At 40.8% G+C, this 12,770-nt stretch overlaps 1 protein-coding gene across 11 annotated transcripts in view; it reads left to right on the top strand.

Moving 5' to 3' along the window:
* The window catches only part of NEK10 (NIMA related kinase 10), a 224,246-nt gene that overhangs the window by 36,536 nt on the left and 174,940 nt on the right, over nucleotides 1-12,770 (top strand). For all 11 annotated transcript variants that reach the window (XR_006207097.1, XM_042955045.1, XM_042955048.1 and 8 more), the window contains 5 exons: nucleotides 5,426-5,467; nucleotides 6,802-6,880; nucleotides 7,994-8,061; nucleotides 9,747-9,826; nucleotides 11,226-11,312. Coding sequence is in view for 10 of the 11 variants with exons in the window: in XM_042955045.1 (XP_042810979.1) it covers nucleotides 5,426-5,467; nucleotides 6,802-6,880; nucleotides 7,994-8,061; nucleotides 9,747-9,826; nucleotides 11,226-11,312 (356 nt within the window). In the remaining variant the exon portion in view is untranslated. The remainder of the gene's footprint in view (nucleotides 1-5,425; nucleotides 5,468-6,801; nucleotides 6,881-7,993; nucleotides 8,062-9,746; nucleotides 9,827-11,225; nucleotides 11,313-12,770) is intronic.

The raw sequence follows: 12,770 nt of genomic DNA, 5'->3' as shown, positions 1-12,770 counted from the left end.
TCCCAAGCAGGATACAGAGAAATGGCCACCTGGACTTTACTGTGAAGCCGTAGTACATTGCTTACCGAGGATGAAGTGAAAATCTTAAAAGCTCCTAAGTACAATTATCTTAGCAACCACAGTAAAAAGATGGGCAGGCTGAGTGACCTTATCCCAGCACTCAACTCCCTTAGCAGCCCACAGGCTTCACCGCATTTTCCGTTTGTCTCCACCGCTCCCAGGAGGCCATAGCTCTTCCTGAGCACTTTGTGTTTTTCTGTATTACTGCTCTTTTTCTTGACCCTGCCTTCCTAAGTGTTAACCTTCCCAAAGTTCTTTATTTTTTCAAGTTTATTTATTTTGAGAGAGAGAAAGAGAGAGCGAGCAGGGGAGGGGCAGAAAGAGAGGGAGAGAGATAATCCCAGGTAGGCTCTGTACTATCAGCAAAGAGCCCAACAACGCGGGGCTTGATCCCACGAACTGCGAGATGGTGACCTGAGCCAAAACCAAGAGCCGGAGGCTTAACCGACTGAGCAACCCAGGCGCCCCATCCAAAGTTCTTTTCTTTCATCATCTTCTCCCCTATCTCCCATGCTCTTGGCTTCAACTATCGTTGTTGGCATTGTTGTTTTTTTGCTTACAAGTACATACCTCCAGTCTCCAACTTTTCTCTTCATGTAAGTCACAAATTTCCAGGAGTATTTTGGACGGCCATATGGATGACACAATAGTGTAATTGTTCTCAAAGTGCGATTTGGGGACGGCTTATGGATCTCTGAAACCCTTTCAGGGATTCTACCAGGCCAAAAATATCTTAAAAATAATGCCACGGTGTTGTTTGACTTTTCACACTCACTGTCTTACATATATGAGTGGCGTTCTCCAGAGGCTCTGGGATGCGTGAAAATGTCACAGCTCCGATGGCCGATGGAACGTGTGCTTGTCTACTCCTCCTGTGTTTTAAAATGTTCGCACTTTTAACTTGTAATATGATAAGTAGATATACCCCACATAAACAGAACTCTTTGAGGTTCTCAGTAACTTCTAAGAGTGTGAAGGAACACAGAGACCAAAGAGTTTGAGAAGCACTGTGGTGGTGCATTCCACTCAGTAACTTTAAAATGGAGCTCTTTGATCCTTCCTCTCACCTTGAACCTTCAGAAGCAACTCTTAATCCTTTTAATGGCGCTACCTTGCTTCCAGACTCCAAGGTAGGAAACTTTAAAACATCTCTTATATTTTCTTCTTACTTATCCCCTACAAATAGAACCTACCAAGGTTTTCAAGAGTACTGCTATTCCATCTGGAAAGATAAGATGCCAGCACATAGAGGGGCCGAAAATCAAGACCCAGAAATGAGCAGTGTGGAACCACTGTTGAGTTTAAGCAGAGGAGTAAAGTGATCACATTTGTGATTCACTGTTAAGGGCTCACTGCAGTGTGCTCGACATTGATTTGGTTGCTGATTAGGTGTAGGATGAGAGCATCCAACGTCACTGACATTTTCGGCCATTGCAAAAATAGTGGTGCATAACAACATCTATTTTGGTGTTGCACTGTGCTCCCTTTTTAAAGAACATACTCTTTATCTGTATTATATTATTGTATCACTTTTTTTAAAAAAGGAAAACCTCAGGGAATAGAACATGGACATTTGTTCACATACTGCACATTGGACTGCAGGTCAGATTGACTTGGGGACTTTCTCCAGGTCATTGGGTTCAGAAGTACAGAAGCCAGTCTTGTGACTCTGTGGCTTGTGAGCAGGGAGAAAATGCTGAGATCTGACAGGGCACTCGGGAGGTGTTGCTGTCATCCAAGTGTGCGGTCATATTTGCTTCTCCGGTTAGTAGTCAGAACCGTTAAGCCCAGGTATGCGCATGCGTAACTTGTGGTTCTGGTTTGCTGCAGCTGACGCTCTCAGGTTAGAGCAATCCCATTGGTATGACCAAACGAAATATAGGGAGGACCCTGATTCTGTGAGCCATCTCCTAGCCTTGCTCCAGTCTCCATAGGAGCATGGGGGGCCGAAGCGGGGAGTGTTTATTTTGTAAATGAAGGGCAAATTCTTGAGTATGTAACAACAACATTCCCAGAGAGTGACAGACCCTCTCTCTCTTTCCTATACGTCATAACAGTGCTTCTCCAATGGTGATCCACGGGAGTTAATACATATTCAGTGAAAAGAAGTGTGCTTCAATTAATGATGTTTGGGAAAAACTGCACTCAGTTCTCCCATTGGAGGCTTATAATGCATGGCGGGATGTTCAAAGCTCTGAGGGGCCCTATGATAAAACCAATTGTCAAACTCTGTTTAAAGTATTATTTTACAAGCTAATTTGAATTTGGCCATGAAATTATTACTATTTTTTAAATAGAATGTCTAATGCTACCCACTGCACAGAATAAAAGCGTTATTCCCAGAACAGAGTTTGGGACTTAGTCCCAAATTGTTAATACTAATTATTGGATTGATATGTTACTTGTCAAGGTAAAAACTTAAAAACGACCATGACCATGACCAATCATTTAAACATTATTCTCTCCCGTGGTGTCTTCTCACTTCCAAGCCTCGAATTTAAATCTCCTTCAAGTCAACAACTCCCAGATTTTAAATTTTTTTTTTCAACGTTTTTTATTTATTTTTGGGACAGAGAGAGACAGAGCATGAACGGGGGAGGGACAGAGAGAGAGGGAGACACAGAATCGGAAACAGGCTCCAGGCTCCGAGCCATCAGCCCAGAGCCTGACGCGGGGCTCGAACTCACGGACCGCGAGATCGTGACCTGGCTGAAGTCGGACGCTTAACCGACTGCGCCACCCAGGCGCCCCAACAACTCCCAGATTTTAATCTTTTGCTCTCACGTCATTTCCCATGGTCTTTTGTACTTTTCTCAAGTGAATATCCCAGCAGTAGCTCAGTATGTCCCAAATCGAGTCTTCTCTGACCTAGACTAGACTCTTCCCGTCTCCTTCCTTATGTCTGTTAGTATCTGCCACCCCTTAGTCCCCAGGCTCAAATAGGTGCTGTCTTCTACTTTGTCCCCTTTCTTCTAGCATGTCTTCGTGTTTACTTGATCACACGACTTCACAGACTATCTCTGCCTCTCCATTCTCCTTCCCACTGTCACCGCCAACCAACTGGGCTTCTAGGTGGCATTCTTTCCCTTTCTGGTTCATTCAAAAACCAGAAGGAAGTCCCCACAGCTGATTTCTTTCTTTCTTTCTTTTTTTTTTTCGTCAGAGAGCATGAGCTGGGGAGGGGCACAGAGAGAAGGGGACAGAGGATCTGTAGCGGGCTCTGTGCTGACAGGCTGATAGCAGCAGGTCCGATGCGGGGCTCAAACTCATGAACCATGAGATCATGACTTGAGCCGAAGTTGGACGCTCAACCAATTGAGCCACCCAGGTGCCCCCTCACAGCTGATTCTAATCATCCCTTGTTCACACATTTTCGTCAGATGTCATGGCCCTCATGACAGAGGTCACATTCAGGCTCACATCTAAGCCCTCCCACAGTTTGGTCCCACCTGGCTTTCCTGACATTATTCCCAGTAATGCCCTTCATGGAATCACGGAAGTGCTTCTCCTGATGTTCTTTCTGCACAACTTCCATGCGCCTTTGGACCTACTGTGCAAATCTCCCTGGTTTTCCCCAATTTCTTCTCAGCAACTCTATCCATCCTTCTATGCCCTTTCAGGGGCTACCATCCTTAAGACATTTTCCTTAGTCCTCCCGGCAGGATATTATGTGTTCCTCCTGGAGCATCATAGCACTTCATGTATAAGTGTTTTATAACGCTTTCCAAATTCTGTCTTGAGTGCCAGTTACTTGTATATCTAGCATATGCTTGCCTAAAGCTCAGTGCAGCAGGCCTCGGTCATCTTCACTGCATATTTGTGTCCCCTTCAGAGCCTAACACAGGGCTTTTATGTAATAAGAATGAAAAAAAATTGTTGAACAAACATAAGGAGTTTTATGTGTTATTTTTACATGTATAAAATATTCTGCCATAACTAGGAATAATGTGTACAATATTCTGTTTTTTAATTGCAGCTCTTCTACAGTAAAAACAATGATGAAAATTCAAATTAGTAGGCAGTCACAGAACTACTTTTTTTTTTTTTTTTTTTAGAGAAAGAGAAAGAGAGGGCACATGAGTGGGGGAGGGACAGAAGGGAGAAGGAGAGGGACAATCTTAAGCAGGCTCGATGTTCAGTGTGGAGCCCAGTGTGGGGCTCGAATCGACAACCCTGGGATTATGACCTGAGCCAAAATCAAGAGGTGGTTGCTCAACCAGCTGAGCCACCCAGGCACCCCACAAAACTATTTTAAATTGAGTTATAAGTGTGGCTTCATAGTTAATTGAAACATGGGTATGTTTAGTGTTTCCAAATTCACTTCACATTGAATAAGGAAACCTTGACAAGGAGGCCTGAAGAATCTGAGCCTTTTGTTCAGCCTGCCCACTCAGTTGGCTTCATGGTGGAACTAGATTGTTCTTCCCCACACTTGAGCACTCATCACCATGCACGTCCAACAGAACTGGAATGATGGCTAATATTTGTATTTCAAACGACTTCCTTGTATGCATGTTAAGGAAAGAGATGCCAGTATAAATAAACAGGTTAGGGCCACTTGAAACACATTTGCCTGAAGATGAATGTCAATATGGATGATAGGAAAGCATTTGCTGTTAGTAGAGTTCCAAGCTGGCCCTTCTCACACCTGCAGCCTCACACCCCGGTCTCCCCCAATTACCACTTTTAGAATAGTTTCATGAAATGCCTTCTCACTGGGAATTGGATTTAAAGACGTGCATCAGGAGACACTTACGATGATTATGCTTACCTTTGTTTAGAGTCAGGGTTTAATAAGGCCATTATCCTCTCCATTTTAAGGAGGAGTCCCATAGAGCAGTGCTTGCCAACTTTTACTGTTTGTGGATTACCTGGGAATCTGTGGAGATTCAGAGTGTAATTCAGCAGGAGATTCTATACTCCTTACTAGCTCCTCTGTAAGGCTGATGCTGCTGTCTGTGGACCACACTAGGCAGAGGCCCACAGGAAGGTCCTGGGAACTTGGTGATGCTGGATTCCATTCCTATCCAGGCTGGTCACTTAGGCAAAGTGGCTTACCTTTCTGGGTCTTGGTTGTCCTAATCTGCAATGTGAGGAGGGTGAAGGGAACGATATCTAACAGTCCTTTCCAGCTGTAATATTTTATGATGACATGAGAGGAAATAGAAAGAATGAGGAGTCAGGCTGAAGGTCTTATTAAGAGTTTGTCTTAAATGTGGTGCAAATAGCAAACATTGAGTTTATGTTAGAATGTGGACCTTCAAAAAATAATTATGTCTCATGATTTAATCAAGAAATTGCATGTAAAATAACCTTGCCCTCCACCCTCATCTTTTGTGTGTGTTCTGTTGTTTTGTTTTATTAGGAGATACTCCATAGCTTGGGCGGGATTGAAAACCTAGCGCAGGTAAGATTCCTTTGTGGTGGCTCGTCTTGCCTTTCCATTTCACGCCATGGCTCGGGGCGAGGATTACGTAGGTGTGTGACAGCAGATGGCTTTCCTACCTTAGGCTGCCGGCCAAGGGGAGGAGCAGGCAGGGTGGATAAGTGTGCGTATGGCAGGATACTCACAGAGCAGGAAGGGACCCATGACATTTTGTTCCAGGTGATTTTACCCAGCCTGCCGAAACAAGAAAGTTCTATAAAAGGTCACATGTCTTTAATTAGTAATGAAAAGAAATAGGTGTTGGCTGGCAGGACCAAATCCTCAGCATTGCACATACCAGATGACGGGAGAAGATATTGGTTATGAAGATGCTTATCATTTTTCCACAAAAAAAGAATTCTCGTGCTCACTGAAATATTTCCAAATACATGACAATGTGAGGAATGGTTTTAACTTCACTTAGTTTTCTGCTTTTGTAGCTACTGGGGGAAGGCGAACAGGTAACTGTATATGTTGAGCCAGTTAAATGTTTGGGTTTATTAGTATGATAAAACAAAATTTTCTAGGCAGGGCATTGGGTTGGAACAGCCCATTCTCCTAAAACCTATGGCATGTACAGAAAGAATGATTTTCATAATAAACCAATGGCCCTGCAAACTCATTCCATATTAATGGAAGATTAAATTTAATGGCAGTTTAATGCTAAACCTATCTTATTTTATTATATTTTCATTCCTGGGAAATTGCTACATCATGTCTAGTTTTTATTTTTAAGATTTGTCTTTTAATTGGCTGGGGGCTTACCTCATTTAATGGCATAGTCTTTCATAAAATCATATTCTAAAGGATCCTCTTATCCACCTTCATTTCCCTTGTAATATTAGAAATCTATGTGTGTTACTCTGAGCCTATTTCTTATTATAATCAATTATCTACAGTGAGGGATTATCAGACTACCCCCTACCCATTTTATTCTGATTATTGGTATATGGGGTATGACGGTTATGTGTGTGTGTGTGTGTATACATATACATATACATATACATATACATATACATATACATATACATGCATATGTATGGTATTTGGAGGCAAATTACACCATGAACTTAGTTACGAGTCATTTGAGGACTTTTGAGAGTTTACATAATCTTTCCATGGTCCCTCCCTGAAATTCAGGGCATGCAAGAGAAGGTGAAGAATCTAGAAACTCAAGCTACCTTTTGCCCTTAAGTGAACCTGGCCCAGGGACCCGAGTATTATTTGGTGTATCTGTTGTGCCATCTACAGCTCATTTTCAGAAGTACACATCTTGTCCTTCATCTGCTCTCTTGTTGGTTTGGTCCCTCCTGCAGTACATGGAGATCGTGGCCAATGAGTACCTCGGCTATGGGGAAGACCAGCACAGTGTGGACAAGCTGGTCAATATGACATGTAAGTGTTGTCGCAGGGACACAGCAACTTTCCTGATTTGCTAGAATGAGCAGGATGGTCTTTTCAGCAGGAAAAAGGGTACTTGGAATGCTCATGAGTCTACCCATCCACAGTCATGGTATTGAGAGTCCATGTCAATAGTTCTATTTAGTGGCAAAATATACCCAGAAGGAAAACTTCAGATCACAACTCTTACCTTGAAAAGCCCAGTTTCGGGTGGAAGATTTTCAGTGAGTACAGGCCTACATTAATGCAACAGAGACTTCCGTAATGGCAGATTTGGGTAAAAATATTTTTTGCTTTCTTTGATGTCTATTAAAATGTCATAGGCTATTCAGTTTTCATCTATAAAATTGGGTTAATACTAATAATACCTACCTCATAAAATTTAAAACATCGTGCACATAAAAAAAGAAAGAAAAAGACCCTGCTGTAATGATGATAATGTGAAATCATTGGTCTGTGGGTGTGGCACTCAATCTTCTCTCTTTGGAAGGCCCCACCTTCCATCCTCTCCAGGTTTGACGATCTGTAGGCCCCCTGTTGTTGTTGGGTGCTGGCCCATTTTCTTTGTGTGAATGGTCTAATTTACAGTGTTTGTTTCCACGGCAGCACACTGATTCTCAGTTAAAGGGAGAAGAGAGTATGTCACAAGCCCTCGGCACCAGGAAGTTTCTTTGAGAACAGCTGTTCTCTTCAGCTGGGGAACCTTGCTGTGGCCATCACCTTCACTGGCCTCCCCCCTCCTCTTTATACTTGAAATCTTTATAGGGGGGAATCTTTGAAGAGTAGGTTTCACTTTGAACTTTTAGAGGACCCTGTTGAGGACCTTAAGGGGAAGGAGATGTTTGCCTTTTTTGTTGTCTCCATATTTATTGTTATAATACTAAGATATAATAATTATTAGTTGAGCTTCAGAGGTAATTCTCAGAATTCAAAAGAAAAGAAACCAAAAAACTCTGTTCCTTCTCCCTCCATTGTTTCTTTTGTGTTATCTGTCTTCCCATTTGCCCTTCCTCTGCTTGCCCTTCCGGTAATTCAGACCTGAGTTTCTATGAATACTGCTGCCTTTAAGCACCGAATCCCTCTTTCAGCTATTTCCTTTCTTTATAGATATTTTTCAAAAACTTGCTGCTGTCAAAGACCAAAGAGAATGGGTCACCACAAGTGGAGCCCACAAGGTGAGCAGTCCCAGAAGGAGTGAACACTTCAGCTCCATATGTCAGTGGATTGCTGCTGAATTTGAGAGCCCCATGATCAAGTTTCTTATAATTATAGTTCACAAAATCTACCCTAGAATTGTACATCTCTGCCAACCCTTTTATATTCTTTATTAGCCTAAGGAGCATATATGGAAATAACAAGCAGGTTTCCTGAAATTCTTTTTTTTCTTTTTCCTATGCCACTTAAGAACAACCAAGTTCATTGTTTTATTTAAATGTTGCTTGAGAAACCCTGGCTATATATATATATATAAACTTACCCTAGGTGTGTGTTAACAAGTGAACAAATAAAGCGTACGTACACATCTAAATACATTCCATATGGCACATGGGGTTATATTTGTTTGAACCGTATGAAATTGTCATGTCTATATGCCAATTTCATATGGTTCAACTTTATAATCAGATGGCATAGTATTACAGGCATCTGGATCGAATATGCATTTCAAGATAAATGAATGCAGGTTTAATTAAAACAGACTAAATTTATATTTATAGTAAAACTGTTTAGGTGGGAGCTGCCTACAGCCAAGTTCTAATAATCTGTTGAGTTGTCATATCCCAGGAGGTTACTTCCTAGCATGTACCAGAGCAAGGTTGCCTAAAATGTGTTCACACATGCTGCCCATATTGTAGGAGATGATTCTGGGTGATATACAAGTCAACACTTTTCATTTTGATAGCCACATATATTTCACCGATACTATCACTGAGAATTTAAGGAACATTTTGAGTAGCATTATGGAGGATATGGCAAAAATTGTGGAAGTGATATTTCAGGGACTGAAGTTTGGGGACATTCTATTAGAAGGTAGAGAAAAAAGTGAGAGAAGAATAAGAGGAGGGGATGAGAGAAATGAAGATAATGATAGCTTCATAAAAACACGAATGAAATCATAAAGGGGAAAAATTGGCATAAAAGAAACCCAAATCTCCTTATCAGTTGTTGCACGGCTCACACCTCTGGCCTGCAGTGTGTTTGGGGGTGTACTTTTGGGGGACTCTGAGTTCTAAAAGTCTCTGGGGAAGAGGACCTCAGAAGAGGCAACTGATAATGTATAGACCTGCAGCTAAGTCATGTTACTGAGGATGATGCCTGGAAGCATCGATTCATGCTCTTTCAACATCAGTTAGAAATCTCAGAGGCAAATGGAGTGCTTGCTAATGTTGATATACCTTACTTAGTTTGGGGGGGGGGGGAGAGAGTTTTCAATACGTTGGTGAAAAATAGTTCCTCAGTTTGGAAAGAGGCTACTGTAAAGCTTGGTTCAGAATGAGCTCCCGATGACTGGTTGCTACCAGTATTGTGGTTTCTATTATTACTCTCTCTACTTCTCCTTGGGGAGAGATCAGAAGAGGCAGAGCAGACCTCCTGGGCACATGAAAATAGAGGGAAGAGTGAGACCTTTGGCCGTGTAGCTTGGTGGCTTTGGCTTCCTGCCCTGGGTAAGGAGTGGCTACAAGGAACTTGTCCTGAGTCTCAAAGCAGGAAGGGGCCCTACCCCCTGGAAGAGCTGGGTGTGGTGAATGTTTAATAAAACTCCTCTTGAGGTTAAGCTCAATGATCTTTGAAAGAAACATTATACCACCCAAGAAGCTTGTAGCACTTACGCAATGAAACTTTCTTTTACTTCATTTTTCAGACATTAGTAAATTTACTTGGTGCCCGAGATACTAATGTTTTGCTGGGTGCCCTTCTGGCTCTGGCTAGTTTAGCTGAAAGGTAAGTGTATTTTACTGTACTTTTCAGTTTCACTGCTGTAGCAGTTTAGGTGGGAGAGATGGAAAATAGATCAGTTTCTCTAGTTGCTTACCTACTTAGTTATAATTTGTGAAAAATAAGCATGGAATAGCATTAATATATAGAAGAGGATCCTGGATGAAAAAGTATCATTTTAAAACTTAAGATGGAAAGGAAAATCCCACTTTAAATTTTTTTTTCATTTTTTCCTAACCAGAAATACTGACCTAGTCTTTTATCCAACCCTCAGATACTTCCACTTTCAAAATTACCACAATTTTTCTTTGACAACTAAATCTCCCCAACCTTAAAAAACATTCTCTCCTATGTATTTATTTTAACATCTAAAACATTTTCAAACATTTTTACCCTTAATACAGTTCTGGGTAGCATGTTCCCTTTATAGATATCATGATCAGTTTAAGTAAAAGTGCTTTAAATATATTTTTGTGCCAATAAGTGGATCAATGCTTTTTTCTTTTTCTTTTTTTAAACTTTATAAGGAATAATTGACTACTCTCATTACATATGTTTAAAGTACACAACATGATGATTTAATATACCTTATATATGTGGAATGATTATCACGCTCACGACAATTAATACACTCATCACATCACCTACTTAACTGTGTGTGTGTGTGTGTGTGTGTGTGTGTGTGTGTAGTAATTACACTTGAAATCTGCTCTCATCAGCTGTCAAGTGTACAATATCACACTATTAACTATAGTGTCCATGCTCTACATTAGATCTTCAGTATTCATTCTTTTCATTACTGTAAGTTTGTACCCTTTAACCTGTATTTCCCCCTCCTTCTAGCTAGTTGCATCTGGCAACTATTCACCATTTCAATCTCTGTTTCTGTGTCATCAGGTCTTTAATTTTTGTTTTATATCCCATGTATCACTGATATATAGTAGTTACCTTTCTCCATCTGGCTTACTTTACTTAGCATAACTCCTTCCAGGTTTATCCATGTTGTCACAAATGGCAGAATTTCATTCCTTTTTATAGACAGACAATAGTATTCAATTATATACGTTACATACAACACACACACACACACACACACACACACACACACACACCTGTATAGGTCATTTTTATATCTTGGCTACTGTGAATAATGCCTATTATTACTTTTTTATGAACAGCATATGATTCTTTTTGGAGAAAGGGAATTATCATCATACTGTTATTAAACAAATTTGAATTTATGACATATGACATTTATTGAATGTGGGAATTTGATGTAGCCCTAGCCCATGGAGCTATATTGCTTTTTGTTTCTCCTCCTGAGATAATATGAGAACTGGGGTATTAGACAAATGGATATGGTAAAGTATGTCTTTAGTAATTACTAATAGTTTTTAATTTGTAGTCCAGAATGTAGGGAGAAGATAAGTGAACTCAACATTGTAGAAAATCTGCTGATGATTTTACATGAATATGACTTGCTTTCCAAAAGGTAGGATTGCTAATAGGGAAAAGACAATACCATAGTTGATGAAAATTATTATAATCATTTTTATGATGTCCTGTTATTTACATTGTTAACTGAAGTTATGAGTCACCTTGACATTTATTTTCTCTTAAAGTTTTTATAAATAAATTAGAACAGAGAGGGTATATTGATTTATCTTTGGTTTTGCACCACTTCTGGATCTGGGCAAAGAATCAAATTATATAAGTCTTAACGATTACATCCTTAATATTTTTGTTTATTGATTTTTTTTTTTTTTACATCCTGTGCCTTTAAGGAAAGAAACTCTGAGGTGGCTCTATTTTTAGTAATTTCAGATTATATGTTGAATAAATTATTAGATCACTAAAATCTATTTTGCTTAAGTCAAGTAAAATACATTAAGATAGCTACCGACTTGTTTCATGACCACCTGTTATTATAACTCTAAACAGAACCGAAAATGCATTCATTTTCACTTGAACTTACATATTGCTCTGAAGAATTACCGTATCCAGATAGTTATTGGGTAGTTTTTAAATGGAGTTGCAACATACATTATCTGATACTTAGTTAAGTAAGTCATAATTTTCTCAAGAAGTAAAGCAGGTAACAGACGTCAAATAATGAAGTCCTGACACGTAACCATAGTAAACCGCCTTGAATCTTTCTTCTCAGTTTCACCCTCTTTTCCAAACTATACTGACAGAGTTGCTTACCTGAGCCCATTGCTAGGAAACAGCCTCTGCCCAGATGTTAGAATGCCAGAGATGAACAGGATAGAGTGTGTAGTGTGGGAGAGAGGACGGGCGTGCAGGTCAGTGGTTTCACCATTGTGCTGTAAGTGGTGTGGTTGATGGGTTCACAGGACACCGTGGGAACAGAGAGGAGAAGCTCCCAGTCAGAGCCAGGGGTCATGCCAAGTTTCCGGAAGGAAGACGGAGTTATCTAGGCAAAGGGAGAGAACAAGTGAAAACAGAATGTGCTCCCACATGGAGGCATGAAATGGTCTTTGTTCGAGGCAGTGCATGGTTGGGCACAGCTGGAACAGAGTGCAAGAGGGAAAGTGCCAGAAAACTAGACAGTTAATCTTGAGTTAAAAATATAGGGGCGCCTGGGTGGCGCAGTCGGTTAAGCGTCCGACTTCAGCCAGGTCACGATCTCGCGGTCCGTGAGTTCGAGCCCCGCGTCAGGCTCTGGGCTGATGGCTCGGAGCCTGGAGCCTGTTTCCGATTCTGTGTCTCCCTCTCTCTCTGCCCCTCCCCCGTTCATGCTCTGTCTCTCTCTGTCCCAAAAATAAATAAAAAATGTTGGAAAAAAAAAAAAAAAAATATAGCTAATTTTTATCCAGCTCTCTATATGCCAGGCCCTGCTCTAAGTGCTTTTGTGTGTTAACTCATTTGATCGGCACAATGACCCTGTCAATTTCCATATTTTATAGAGGAGGCAGCAAGATGCCTTTAG

Source organism: Panthera leo, chromosome C2 (genome assembly GCF_018350215.1).
Source record: "Panthera leo isolate Ple1 chromosome C2, P.leo_Ple1_pat1.1, whole genome shotgun sequence".
Classification (NCBI taxonomy): Eukaryota; Metazoa; Chordata; class Mammalia; order Carnivora; family Felidae; genus Panthera; species Panthera leo.
Note: the sequence above shows the minus strand (reverse complement) of the source record. Positions and strands in the feature narration are given on the sequence as shown.